The 15,335-nt window shown below is 43.2% G+C and overlaps 1 protein-coding gene across 1 annotated transcript in view; it reads left to right on the top strand.

The window, feature by feature from the left end:
- The window catches only part of ESCO1 (establishment of sister chromatid cohesion N-acetyltransferase 1), a 644,577-nt gene that overhangs the window by 223,634 nt on the left and 405,608 nt on the right, over positions 1-15,335 (top strand). Inside the window, exon 3 of the mRNA XM_069620888.1 lies at positions 4,192-4,303. Within this exon, the coding sequence (XP_069476989.1) occupies positions 4,192-4,303 (112 nt within the window). The remainder of the gene's footprint in view (positions 1-4,191; positions 4,304-15,335) is intronic.

Below are 15,335 nucleotides of genomic sequence, written 5' to 3'. Positions count from 1 at the left end.
TCTCATTTGTGACAATCAAGTCCTATGGGTTGCATAATAATTCAGCCATTTTTTCATTTTAGATTTCCAACATCCTTACTGGCTCACCGACGGTCCTTGCCCACTTTTCTGAATCTCGAATGGCCGAGCCGGAAACTCCTCCATGCATTTCCGGTAAACAGCCATTGTTTTCCATACAACTTGACTCCAGGGACTGCAATTTCAGCTCCTGCCTCATCATACACATTGGTAGCCCATTCAGGAGACTCAATACCTTGCGCCAAAACAATCCTTCCAGTTTATCGCACACCTAGTAGGAAAGATGTAGGATCGCTTCGGCTCCATAACTGAGAATTTGTGCCACTTTCTGTTTATAAAAAGAAATTATGGGAATCAACGTAAATTTCCCATATTTCTTTTGGAAGGTCATTCCCTGTTTAGCCAATATTGATAACCAAATCAGCCATATATAGGCAGAATAAGTAAGGGGCCAGAGCGCACCCCTGCTTTAACCCTCTAAAGGTGTTTATTTTTTCTGAGAGTAGCCCTTTACTAGTTAAACGGATCTGCACCGAGGTATTTGTATAGAGGGCTTCTATGGCTTCAACCAGATCTAGTGGGCTCCCCCATTTCTTCAGCTTTTCCCATAGCCGCTCCCTGATGACACCATCAAAGGCCTGTTGGAGGTCCATAAAAACAAGGTAGAGTGTTTTCCCAGAGTTCAAGGCCTTTTCTTTCAGAAAGTTTATAATAAAGAGATTTAGGGATGTACCCACCCCCTTCACAAACCTAGTTTGTCGCAGGGTCTAGTATACCACTCTTTAGGGCCCATGCTTTTAGATCTCTCAAAAAGACGGTCGCAAGATCTTCCCTATAGAGTCGAGCAAAGCAATAGGCCGATAATTCCTCAACTCTGCTCGACTGCCTTTTTTAAAGATGGGCACTATATTGGCTTCCCTCCAAAAAGCCGGTATCTCTTTATTAGCCATAATCTGCGAAAATATGATAACAAGTAGCCTCGCCCAATTCTGTTCATTTCAAACTTATTTTTGTTCCTTGATTATCATTTTTAGTTCGTTTTTTGATATGTGAATATATGGATGGTGCAGAGTGATTGGTTGAGCGACTGTGGTATGTTGGTGAATTTGACACTAAGTGATTTGTATTGATTGATCTTAGTTTCCAATGTATGGTCTCTCCCCTGTTCTCAAGTCAATGTTGTTGAACACATATAATCAGGGGTGTTGCTAGGTCTGGAAAAGATCTGGGGCTATGCTAATGTCGGGACTGTCAGGACTCGTGGCTAGCTAGCTTTTTGGTTGTAACCCCTGAGCTCCTATCCGGGGCTACAACCAAAAGTCCTGGGGCGATAGCACCCTTAGGCCCCCCCCTTAGCAACGCCTCTTCATATGATTATTTTCATGTATGATTTTTTTCATGTATGATTTTACTTTGAATAAATTGTTGGTTTCAAAAAATGTTGCCACTGGGTCTTGTACCTCCAATCCTGGGAGGTAGGATCACCTGCTTTTCCATTTCTCTTTTAGTGCTCTATGACCTGGTTTGCCTCTCGGTTCGAGGGCTGTCCTTCAGATTGTAACTTCCAGAATTCTCTGGCTGTCAGTCGACAGCTGAGCTGGTCAAAAGGCAATACAAATATTAAATGCTGTTCAGGATCCAACACCGGATGCAGTACAGCTGGGGAGCCGGAGAGCTGGAAATTCTAGTAAAAAGTGTTGGCAAATCAAACAGTTGTAACTTCTTTTTAGGCATGGGATAGGTAATTGCCAGACCCTGCCAAAATCATACTACTTGACCACAAGAGTTGTCAATAGGTGGAAAACTGCTCGAATACCTGGGCACGTGATAGCAGTTCCTGCACATACCTATCCTAATGCCTCTACAGAAGCCAACACTGTTCTTTGCCAGTGACTGTTTTTCAACAGGACTTCAGTGCAAAGAACAGAGATGATTTGTGTGGTTGAAGGCAGTTATTTAAGCCTTATTTTCTTCCTTGCAGCAATTCACAGTTGCAATGAAAAGACTGCTTAGAAACTTTGGGAGGCCACCTTTTGATGTTACTGCTTGATAAAGGTAGCTGAAACAGATCCTAGGAGGATTTTTTTCGGCAGGGATGAGCAGGTGCTGGGTGGGAAATGGACATGGTGATTAGCATGCTGAAAAGCAGACAATGGGTGGGTAACTAACTAAATCCGAACAAGCTGTTTGACCTCACATTTCCTCTCACTCCTAGCAGTAGACCCCAAGGCAATAGATTAAGCCTATAGATGGTACTTAAGTACCAGCTAATATCCCAAACAAAAATAAGCATTGCCAAAGTCAACAGTTTTGCATAGGCATAGGATGGCCAATTTCCATGGACTGCAATAATTGTTCTACCTAGCCATACGATGACGACTGCTGGAAAATGGTGCGTGTATTGGTGCCAAGCAAACGCCTAACTACCAACTATGCTTATTTTTAAAAAGACTTCAGTGCAAGACAAAGAGGAGGACACATATTCTGCTTATACATCAAGTCGCTGAAGGCACACTTGGTTAAGATAGTTTTATTACATAAGTAGCATATTTACAGCAGCAATTAAGTGATTAGCTTTCAGAACTCTACTTTGAAATAGCACTGCCAGGCACTATGAAACATAAGATGTGATGTTACTACTTGATAGAGCTAGTTCCCAGAAGGATATGTTTTGGGCGGGGAGGAGCAGGTAATGGGTGGTAATGGCCATAGAGATTAGCATGACCATGGACATTCAATGGGAGGGAAAATAACCAAATGACACCACAAGCTGTGCATCCCTCACATGTAATCTTCCTTCTATCCGTACTCCCTCCATGGCAATAGTTTTGACTTACCAGTGGCACTTAAGCCCCACCTACTGGCTCAACGAATGAGTTGGCCAACACATGGCACAGTATTGGTAAAACACATTGATAATTTGTGACATGATCACTCGGAAAATGGGTAAACACTTACCTAGTAGGTGCTGGGCGTTTTCAGGCCTAAAAATTACTGAATAAAAAGCGTTAAGAAATAATTTCTGAACGTTCCCTCTGCCCCTATGCATTTGCAAGTTTGGGGGAAGGTTGGAGGTAATGTCATGAGTGAGTAATTCTGCAGTAGACCGCTGCAATTGAAAATATGCACCGATTTCCCCCTCTGACAAGCCACCAATGGCATGCTTAGTTACCAAGATTATGCCAGGTGTCCTATGCCTCCGAGTACCGAACACTTTGGATTGACTGGCCAAGGTGATGTAAGGCGGCGTACAACTACGTGTTGTTTCAAAATCTTTATACCGGGTGCATTGAATGTGTATTCATGCCAAGTATGCATGTGATTCTATGTCCTGTTTGTTGCACAACATCCAATCAAACATGGTGGTTAAGAGTGAATTTTAAGCCTGCCTATTACTGTAAATTTGCACTTTGGGCCTCATGTCCGTATATTACATTTTCAATCGTACTGTCTGAAAGAAACTCAATGAAGCAATGGAGTGTGGTTAACACCTCGCAGTGACCAGAGTGTTGCAAATGAAAGGACTAAGACCTGGAGCACCCTACTGGGTTGTCTTTCATGAGGCATCGTTCCCATAAACACATGGCATACCCAAGACAAAGGATATTGAAAAATGAAATCCAGCAATGAACTTCCTCACAAAGAACTTAGTTTACTTGTTAAAGGGTCTACTTTGCCTAATGCAGCCTTATTTCATTAGAGAACTGAGACAAGCATTGGAACTGTACTTTTGCACCCAGGGAGCAGCTGTCAGGTCTCCTCATAACCTCTTAATTTCTTGCAGGAGAAGAGGCGGTTGGTTTAACACCCTTTCACTTGGAACGATTTTGAAAATTCTTTTAAGTGTTCAACTTTGGGGAGCTCTGTAAGGTGGCTCTCTGCATAATGGACAATATATTGAATGTGTAGCTTTAAATGACTAGCCTGGAGCAGACGAGACAGGACAAAGTATAAGACATTGCTTTTCAGCCCAATAGCCTGCTCGCCGTTCCCAATCCTCGCCCCACCTGCTCATTTATTTTGCTCTTCTTTGCTCCCAAGTCATACATTTGCATGTGGTGCCTTACAAAAGTGGACAAATAACGGAAAATGTGAATAGTTGCCAGTCCTAAGAAATTTGCCATCTTACTATTGTAAAAAAAAATGTATTTAAACAAACCTATTATTTTCCAGAGCTTCAGTTTGCGTTTGGATTCAAGTCCAGAAAGTTCTCCGAAGAAAGTCATTCAAGGACCACGCCCGCCTAAACAAGCAAAATATGACATCGGAGACTGGGATTTGGATGGTGAGTGTGGACGTGCAGTAAGTGTGTTGAACATGATCTGATAGTCACCAATGCTTGTTGTCTGTTTGTCCCTCTCGGTCGGGAAGAGAGGCAGCTCTTATGACTGGATCCATGGTGCTTTGCAATTGACTGGATCACCAGTATTTGTCTTCCATGTTAAGATTCAGGTCCTTATTGCTAGTTTATCAGATCCAGCTCGCTACAGGCAACTTCTCTACTTGTATCACCAAAAATATGGATCCTCTACTGAAACTTTGTAGATAAAAGGAGGGCCATCTTTTCATCGATAATCCTAATATTATCTGCATGGTGCATGAATGGGTTGCTTGTTTGGTGGCCATTTGGAGGAAGTCTGCCACTATTTTGCATTGCTTAGGTTGGATTTCAGATCTTGTGCCCATTAACCTATCAACTTATCTCGAACACTTGCACTCAATGAAGCCTTGTATTGTGGCTTTGATGGCTACACTCTAGTAGTTTGTAGTTTGCCTTCAATGAAACCCGATGTTGAATGTTTTTGTCGGTATTACATTTCTCATTTGAAAAAATGCTATTTTAATAGCAACAGGTCTGTACCTGCATTTAAAAGCCAAAACCAGAAATACTTCAGTTTGCTAAAATATTGCCCAGTCCGTTCTTGGGTTAGTTTTCTGCTGCCTGTTTCTAAACTACATCTCAACAATTTTTTGGGGAATAAATAAAGCTGTAACTGAATGGAGAAACCAATTTTTGTAGTAGAATTGTTGAAAAAAGATGTTTGCCATTGTAAAGCTAATGTCCATGTCCAAGTGATCTATCCACACAGGGTAGCTAAGAAAATACAGTAAAAAAAGATAGTGGGTGTGGATAGAACCGTTTGAAGGATTGAATGAAGGAGGGGCACTGTGGGGCCTTTTTTATAAGGAGATCTGTTTATTTTTCAAAACCATTATCACATCATGATGCATTTTAATTTAAAAAACTACATGCCATACTCATTTAGTAGAAGCTTTGAGTTTTTGTAGAGGGGAGAAAGTCTTAATTTGCAGGACCGACCTAAAAACCTAGGACAAAAATTGAGAGCTGTGAACCCTGGATGAAAGCCTGGCACAGACTGTTTAACCTCCAGACAATGCTGCAATCTGCTTCAGAGGGTTACACATCCTTTGCACAACCCTCAAAGGTACTGCCACCCAAGATGGAATGAAAAAGCATCACATGAGACAGCAAAGCCCTAAACCATACTTGGCTTTAAAATGTCTTCAAGACGGTTGTGTACACTATATGCAGCCTGACAGGTCATTACACATAACCGAGAATGGATTTTAAACCAGCTCATTGACTGTTGGATGAGACCTGCATTTTTGTCCCTAAATTGTTAGGATCCTTCCTCTGGCATATGTTTTAGAGTTGGACCAAGCACTGTGCTTTCTTTTTTAGTTGGTAGCCATGTGAAGCTATGGTTCAATCACCAATGACCCGTTAACCTTCACTCTTCAATAACTGGAGTGACAACAAAGTCTGTGTATGGGCAGAATTCTTTTTGGGGTTTTGGATGTCTCCTTTTATGCAGCACCCCTCTTACACCCCGCCCTCCCCTCTAGACCTTTTGGTTTTTCCTTTTGCTTTTCTTCTCTTGTCTTCATTTCAATGGTCAGAGGGACTGGAGTTCTCACTGCCACTGCAACCCAGTTTGATATGCAGTGATATAGTAGCTGTACGGCTCCAAAGCAAGAGTGCTTTTTAAGCACCCCTCTTTGGCCCCAAAGTGATTATACTACCCTACGCTATAGGCTGGTAGCAGTTTCGTTTTTCGTTCACAATGGGTGTAATCAATTCTGCATTAGTTGTCAAATGTTACCAGTACAGTTTTGCTCGTATCCACTGTTGTTTTTGGACCTTTCCTTTGTTAGGGAAACCACGAGGCAGCCTAAAATCCCCATAGTCCATATACCCGCTCACTCTAAGACCAGTCCTGCAACCTCAGGAGTGGTTTGGGCTGGTTTAAACTATTCCCTGGCCATAAGCAGGCAAATACAGTAACTATGTGGGTAGACCTCCAATGGCAGTTTCTGGTACCGAACACATTGGCTGGCCCTTTAGGTTGGTGATTGGAGGGTTGACTTGACCAACCCATGAGTGCATGGGTATATCTAGGGGAGACCCAGTCCATTCCTCAATTCTGCTGGGAATTCTAAAGGTTTGCTTACCTGCTGGAGGAATTGCCACAAAGCTGTTGCTGCAATTTGGAATCAAAGTATGGTTTTACAGGCACAGTCTTATGCCCATTTTCCTAACCTCTTATTTTCTCTTTTGGCCCTGGGTGTATTTCCTGAACTGTCCTAGCTCTCCCCCCTGGTTCTACATATTGGAAGGACTCAGATCATCATGCTGGAATAATTTCTGTCCGTTTTACCACTGCTTTCCCGTTTTACTGCCTTGGGCTAGAAAACTACTTCATCCAGAAGGGTTGTGGGACACCACTACTCTGCCTCTGCTGTTTGTTTGGGCCTTCTTGAGTTGCCTCCACAGTTTTTGAAATGGGACGGTTTTCTACTGGCTGGTTGCCTCTCTTTGCGCATCGAGCCTTTAAAATCGATCTGTTTGGGTTCCTCTGTCTTCCTGGAGCCTTATTCACCATTGTTCATCATTTGTATTTGTATTTCCATCCATCAAACATTTCGCAACCAATTGAATGCTAAAAATCATTAATAAAAGCAAATGAAGTCAGATAATTGAAATATGTTGTTTATTTAACAGACTGCACTTCATAACAAAACAAAATCTAAAAAATTAAACGACAACATGCGAATTCCCACTGTCGTTTAAGATGTTTAGAAATGTTTCGCTCTTCTTTTCCAGGCGCAACTCAAAAATGTCATACAGGCTGATACAGTCTGTATCGTAGTTGATAATAGAGCATCCTTGATTGTCGGAGTGTCGTTTTCTGCAATTAAATTAGCCAATTTTTTCTTCTTTTTGTGTAGAGTGGACAGATGAAAAAAAATGGATTCATGAGATTTACTTGCACCCCATCTCACTGAATCTCTTTGCACTGCATTGTTTCTTAGGTTTCTTTCTGCAAAATGCATGGGGAAGGAGCACTGTACTCCACCTTAAACTCTGCCCTTACTATACACCGAACCCAAACTCACTGCTACACATTTGCAGTCAGAAATAATGGGATAAAAAAAGGATTAGGTGAGATGCGATCCGATGAAAGTGGCTATTTCCGAAAATATTCATAACATTGCCCATTCTTTCTCTCCTGGCTAGTGGGTCCTGCTCCAGGGAACACCAATTGTTCTTCCTTTGGGTCATCAGTGTGGTTGTTAGTCTAGGATTGAAGTCACTGAGAGACTGAATTCTGTCAACCGCCTTGCAAGTAAAGACCTTTTATTCATAGGGTTGTTTTGCCATTCCGGAGCTGTGTTTTTGGTATTGACCACTGTGAATACTTTTGACCTGAGTTGCTGGGTTTTTCAAGATACTTACCCTGAGGGGTTCTTTGGTCGTTGCTTGGGGCGTTCTTGCAGTCCTCTTTAAACGCGTTTTGCCCTTAGTTAACATTGACCAGAATCCTGCTTTGCTTCCTTCTTCCCTGGGGTTTCTGGAACCAAACCTGTTTGGTGGGGATGTCCTGTGGGGTAGTTGCATCATTCCCTGCCCCTGTGGGGTAGAACAGACTTAACTGACTTCATCCCATCACCGCGGTTATTGGATTTTTGGGTTTTGTTGGATTTGGTTCCCACTACATCCTATGGGAACTTTTCTTCAACTCGAAACTCCTAAAATGTGACTCTTAAAAGTACTCACCTGAAACGTTAAATTTTTTGGACCAAAACCCATGTTTTGCTGCCAAACATTCAGGTTCACAAGCTGTGTAATGGCTGTCTGGGAATTGGACTGGGCCAAAATGACTGGTCTAACCCACTCCAAAACTACAATGATGAAAGGAGCTCAACCATCTGATTGTACAAGGCACTCTGCCGCTAGTTTCAGCATTATCGACTACCTCTTTGTCGCAAAGAATTCATCATTGGTAACTGATTTGTCCATAATACATCGCCATGAAAGTGATCATCTTCCGTTAGTATCGAGCCTCGATATAGAATAAAGACAAATAGGCACTCAAACAACGGGGACAGTTTCACTCAATAATGCCACCACAAGCATCAAATGGTCTTCAACAAAACTTAAATCGGCCACAGCAATTATACCGTCTGTGTTTGGTTAATTCTGTCCCTCTGTTTCAACAAACTTACGAGACATTGAAATACATGAAGGTCACTCTGCACTGGCTAAATACGAGGAGTGTGTGCGTGCCATCAACAAAGCTATATTCCCCAAAGAATTGGGCAATAAACGACTGGCCTCTGGACTGAAGAACACCGACAAGCACAGCTATGAAAAATTGATTAATGACAAAGGCCATGCATAGAGAGCTGCGCTGCCTGGCTACAAATAAGGATGACCCTGCTGAGCATTCCTTCGAACGAAGAATAATAAGGGCCAATTACAACAAGTGGCTTCGACAACACCACTAGCAACGGGCATGTGAAAAATGGGGAAACCTAGTCTGGAGTGTCCAAACTAATGACTCTAGAAAATTCTGGCAGATCATTAATGATGGGAATAGGACCAACTCCTCAATAATTAATGGTTGCCTGAGACCGGCTGGATTGCCTATATCGACGAAACGCTAGGCGGTACCGGCTTGGCCCAGTTGTCACCTTCTGAACAGTCTGGAAAGTGGCACTATGTGAACAACACCCAAGATGTGGCTGGATTAGCCAGAGTAATACATCGCCGGCCCCCGGCCCAGATGGTCTGTGCAACCTCTTCATGAAATCCAACATTGACCTATTGTCTAAAGTCTTGCACCATCTGTTCGCTTGCATAGCTTCTACCCAACTGCTTCCCCAGTCCTGGTGTGACAGTATTCTGGTTCCTGTATTGAAAAAGCATTCACTTACAGAGCTACGATATCGACTCCTGGCTATGCTCGATGTTCCCACAAAGATATTTGCAAAGATATTGTTGGAGGAACTAACAACTTGTGCAGACGAGTCTGATATAATTCTGTGTAATCAAACTGGGTTCCGTAAGCAATGCTCTACGTCAATCAACATACTTGCTCTCACCACCATTATCCAACAGGCCTGGAAGATCTGAAGACAACCCATCTGCGTGGCATTTGTCGACTATAGCGCTGCTTTCGTCACTGTTGCTTGTGGAAGGCTTTGGGGGAAATTGCAAAGCTGGGGGATTCCCCTGGGCATACTGAAAATGATTATGAAACTGCATGAACAGACACGTGTCAAAGTGAGTAGAGAGCAATGGCAGCACATCTACTCTTTAACTTGTACCTATCTGACATGGGCCCTGCCTTAACCAACACCAGATGTATACCACCACGCCTGGGCATCCATGAGGTCCAATGGCTTGGCTATGCTGACAACATCGTCATATTGGATCTTGCACGACATGGTCTACAACTTGCTCTTGACCTTCTCTGTAGCTAACTCAGAATAAACACCACCAAAACTAAATTCATGGCGTTTAAGCCATCGCACAAAAAAGTGGCACTTTCAACATGGACTCTTAAAGGGGCTCCAATAGAAGTAGTGAGCGAATATTCCTAGGTGTCTCATCCGAGTAAGTTAAAAATCCATAGTGCCCAAATATCAGGAGCCATTCAGTCACTTGCTTACAGGGGAGCAGGCTATTCAGTGGGATCTATCGTCAAGTTGTACTCCATGAAGAGATCACCGATTATTTGTTATGCCGCTGAGGCATGAGCAACCATCTCCAGAATCGAGTCAACGACCCTCAAGCGGCTACTACGAATACCACTCCATGTGCTATCAGAAATGCTCTATTTGGAATGTGGCCTTGCACCCATAGGCAAACGAATGACGTTGACAAGTTTTACTTTCTACTGGAAACTTGCCCATGCTGCGAATAACACTCTTATGGGCCTCCTGAATTAAGTCTTCTCCTCTAAACTTGCCTACATGAAAGGCTCCTCACTTGGTGCACTCAACCATCTATCTGTTTGGTTTGGGAAACTCAGAACGTACCCCATGGCAATGAATTTTGGCCAATACATTGACCCACGAGGAGATTGCTCGTCACATACAGCTGTGAACAGATAATTGACTTACCATCGAAAACGACTGCATGTTGCTTCTTCCCATACATATTGGAAAGACCATCCACCCCAAAGTATATACAGAACTTCATCAGCAACCATCTAGTATGGGTCTATCTACGCATTTAGTTTAATGCTGTGAAATCCTTTGAAACAATGGGGCGCTGGCATAAGGTAGAAAGGCACCATAGACTCTGCCAGTTCTGCGGTGACCATGCCATTGAATCTGCGCTACACCTCTTATTCGACTGTAGAGCAATGGTAGCCCTCAGACGGAAGGTAATTGCTGCCGCTGGCCTCCAGTCGATTAAAAAGCTCCAATGGCCTGTGGCACTTCATGTCTGGAAACCACAAAGTCATTATAATCCACTTTTCCAGGCTACGGAACGATATATCATATCATCGCTATCATTGAAGCATGAAATTATGTGACTTGCACTTTTAGTGAATGATTCTTTATTTTACTATACTTTGACACAATGATTGATTGAAATGTATTAAAATGTTCATTTAACTACTGCATAAAATAAAAAAAAATGTAAAACTACAATTGAGAATGCACGGCTCAACTCTGATTGAACCCATGTGTGCAAAACAACCATTTTAGGCCTTCCTCATGGTTTCACGAGAGAAGGATGGACCAAAAACAAAATGTGCTTCAGTGGCCTACCAATAAGGTGCATTGGGCTACTAATGCGGCACATTTGCTTACATCTCTCGTGAAGCCAAAACTAAATTACAGCTGCCGGCACCCTATTTCCTAAAACTCCATTGTAGGGTGATCTAATTGCCCTGAGGCTCAGAGGTGTCTATAAACCACCCATGTCTTGGGAGCCATGTGGGCTAACATGGGACCATAAACTAATAAAGGTTTGCAGTGGCAGTGGTACTTCAGTAGAAGACCCTCTTTGCAAAAAGAGGATCAAAACCTAAAAATTAAAGGTGGAAAAAAGCAAAACTTTCTAAGCGTCCCCTGAAATAAACAGCAGAACCCTCAAAAATGGAATTCCACCTTAAAAGTGCTCTAGCACGGTCTTCAAGTGACTCCACAAGGTAATGTTTTAGAGAAAAAAACACAGCACTGCTATCAGTTCTCTGGCCCTCACACAAAGCACCCAAAATGATTCATGATTCATTTCATCCATCCACATCTTCATCCAAGCACTCCAGCTCCATACTAGTAGGAATGTAATTGTTTGTTTCTTCCCCTGTTCATCCCCAACCTACACTTCCCCTCCTCCCCCTCTCCCCTCATTCTGTTGCTGCACTTACATAATCGGAATTGTCTCAAGACCTAGTATGAATGCTATTTTGTTTTTTCTTCCCTGTGCGCCCCCCACCCCTAATCTAGGCGCATTATAAATACCCAATAAATAAATCAAATACTACAACTGCCACACAAGCCAACCGGTGTCAAATCTGCACTTTACAAATGCTTATTAACACAACACAGAGATGTGAGCGTGCTTAGAAAGAACTTAGAGTTAGCAAAGTTCTCATTCAGTTTTCTTTTTTTTTTTATCAACTTTATTTAGATTTTCAGAGCAATGTAAAAATAGATCCATCCATAACCATAAGTGATGACAAACATACCTTATTTCATATAAAATCATTTACCCTTACGTGGGCATCAGCAAAACATTACTCATCTTTTAACAACCCAGTTCTGTAACCACTAAAACTCCCCCCCCCCCCCCCCCCCTCCCCCAACACATATCCCAACTTATAGGTGACGAAAGTACTCTGTCCTTGCCTTAAGAAGTCAACTGGTTGAACCACATTTCAACATGATGTTCGTAGCTTTCAAATAATAGATACTGCCCGGAGCAGTCTAGGTTTAAAGAACATCTGTTCCCTATCATTCATGAATTCATGCAGCGGTAGCCAGGCATTTGAATATTTCGTGTATGAGCCAAGGGCTAATGCTGTCACTTTCTCCATAGCCATCACCCCCCATAATCTTACCAACCACATGGCTATAACCGGACCCTCTTTAGTTTTCCATGCGTGTACAACAGTAATCCTGGCCGCATTAAACATGTGAGTGATAAGTGTGGCTGTGAGTCCTGAGCTTGCATAACATCCCTCCACTACCTCTCCCAGAAGTATCACCAGTGGGTCGAATGGAAGCTGCACCCCAGTTATTTCTTTAATATGACTTAAAATCTCTTTCCAGTAGGTTTCGACTAAAGGACAAGACCACCACATGTGAATAAGGTACCCTGGAGGGCCGCAGTTTCTCCAGCAGGTCACAGGATAATCTGGATTAATGGAGTGTATGCGAACTGGAGTAATATACCATCGGAGACATAATTTATATGCGGTTTCTTTAATGGAGGTGCATCTAGAGCTTTTAGCGCCTCTCTGCCAAATGCGACCCCAAATGTCCCCTGTGATTGCTCTCCCCAAATCTGCCTCCCACTTTTGCATGTATGTGAGATTTTCCTCGGGATTTCCCCCTTCAATTAGGCGATATAATCTGGTTATTCCTTTGTCCGGTTGGCCTTCCTGCATTGTAATTTCCAGCCCTGTTGGATCTCTAGCAGCCCTCTCTTTCACCTTTGCGTTTGAGACCCAATGCCTAAGTTGGGCATAGTGACAGCGCTCTCCTTCTGGAATGTTAAACTTATTTTTATAGTCTTCGAACGTCAGGGGAAGCCCATCTATATAAAGGTCATATAATACCATAGTTTCTCTGCCCCCCCCACTGTGTCCAGAAGTTAGCCTGCATGCCTGGGGTGAAATCTGGATTAAAGGAGATTGGTGTAAGTGGCCCACCCCCCACTTTGATCTTCTTATGTCGCAATATCTTAGCCCAATACCAGAGTGTAGTTTTGGTTGACTCCAATAGCTGTCCACCTTTTCCCCTGTTTCGTGTAGCAAGAAAGCCCAGATTTTTAAGTGGTAACTTCGTCGCTATTTTTTCCAATGTGACCCATTGATTACTCTCCTCCCAGCTGTCCATTGCAGCATTGGGGCCACTTGTGCTGCCCATAGGTATCTACGAAAGTCTGGTACCCCCCAGCCCTCCCAGGACTTGTGGCCTGAAAATTACTTTTTTGGGGATTCTCGGTTCACCCCCACCACCCCCCCCCAGATGAATTTCATTACCTCGTTCTGAAGAGCTTGAATAGCTGGGTCTGGAATTCTGAGTGGGAGGGCGCTTAGTACATATAAGAATTTAGGCAGAAGAGTCATTTTAACTGCGGTAATCCACACAATCCAAGAGTTCCTGCACGTGCCAACGTTTTAGATCATTGGCTAATGTTTTAAAGAGTTCGGGGATATTGGCGCTGTAGAGTTTACTATAACTGGGAGTCAAGTATATCCCTAGGTATTTAACTGCTTTACGCTCCCATTTCAGGGGGAATTGATTTCCCCTATTGGGATCCGGTTTAACTTTTCCGTGACGTTAAGGACTTTAGACTTGGGATAGTTCATTTTGAATCCTGAGGCCTTTGCAAACTCCTCCAACAAATGTAGAGCTGTTGGTAAGGAATGTCCAGTGTCTCTAAGGAACATAAGGATATCGTCCGCATATAAAGCTATCCTTTGTTGTCCAGCAACCCCCACATTCACCCCCCGGATTTCAGGATGACCCCGAACCTTACATGCAAATGGCTCCATAGCCATGGCAAAGATCAGGGGCGACAGGGGGCACCCCTGTCTTGTGCCTTTTTGAATGGGGATGTTCTCGGTCAGTTTCCCATTTAGTAGCAGTCTCGTGGACGGGTTCATAAAGTTGGCCATTAACATGCGGGTAAACATCGGCCCATAACCAAACTTTCCAAGGACTAGTCTCGTGAAACCCCAGTCTAAACTGTCGAAGACTCTGGAAGCATCCAGAGCTGCCACTGAGAATTCCTGACCCAACCTCTCATTCAGTTTTCTAAAAAGCTTGTATTAGCTGAATAATCTTGATGTGTGTTCAAGCAGGGAATTCAGTCCATCCTAACTGACCTCTTTTGGCTCAACTTCCACAATCAAAAAGTTACAACACTGGTACCCCAAGTCACCACCTGCAACCTCATCGGGGAACACAATATACTAATTTTAGCCAAGGTCTCTTCCGGCGGCAATACTCTCCAGGTATCAGTGTGCTGATATAAATTGGTACTGATTTGATATCCTGTGAGGGAAGGGAAAGCATTGCAGATATTCTTAGAGGGGACCTAGAGCGAGGACCCATGGGACACCGCTGCAGAAACGGAGTAGCCGTTGGTGAAGATCATTGTGGAGTCTGGTAAGGGTGTGTGGGAGATTGCTACAGACCGGTGCAAAAGGAGCAAGGAGCAGAACTACCACAGAAACAAAGTGAAAGCCCTTGGAGAAGCCGAGCCACTAAAAATTAGTGCTTGCGCTGAGCTCCTTGGAGCGAAAGTCCACGCTGGACTGTGAGAGCCCTGCTGCGAGTTAGGGCATAGGTAGGCGTTTGGCTGCACTATGCTTTGGGATCATGGCAGGTAAACTGCCTAGCAATTAGTTAACCTCAATAGAAATTCTAAACCTAGACCACCTTGTCACCGCTGAATCATGGTTAATGGATTAGTCAACCCACATATTTTACATTAATTAAATGCACAAGTATTTTGCAATCTCACAATAAACCATTAAATTAATTGGTACTAACACAAATGTATAGGCCCCTGTCTCTACGGTTGAGTATTCTTGGCTGGTGCATAAGCAAAGTGTATTTGCAGCATACGTTGACTTCAGTGCCGCCCTTGACACTGCAGCGTGAAATATTGTGAACTACACTCCTTGAGTGGGGTTTACCGCTGGGTCTCCTTCAAATTATTATTTTGTTACTTACTAGGAATAGTGTCAAAGTGCATACTACTTTTGCGGGCACATTCACTAATACGCTACCCACGTGCCAAGGCCTGAAATAAAGGTGTA

Source organism: Ambystoma mexicanum, chromosome 5q, assembly GCF_040938575.1.
Source record: "Ambystoma mexicanum isolate Mex_15411 chromosome 5q, UKY_AmexF1_1, whole genome shotgun sequence".
Taxonomy (NCBI): Eukaryota; Metazoa; Chordata; class Amphibia; order Caudata; family Ambystomatidae; genus Ambystoma; species Ambystoma mexicanum.
Note: the sequence above shows the minus strand (reverse complement) of the source record. Positions and strands in the feature narration are given on the sequence as shown.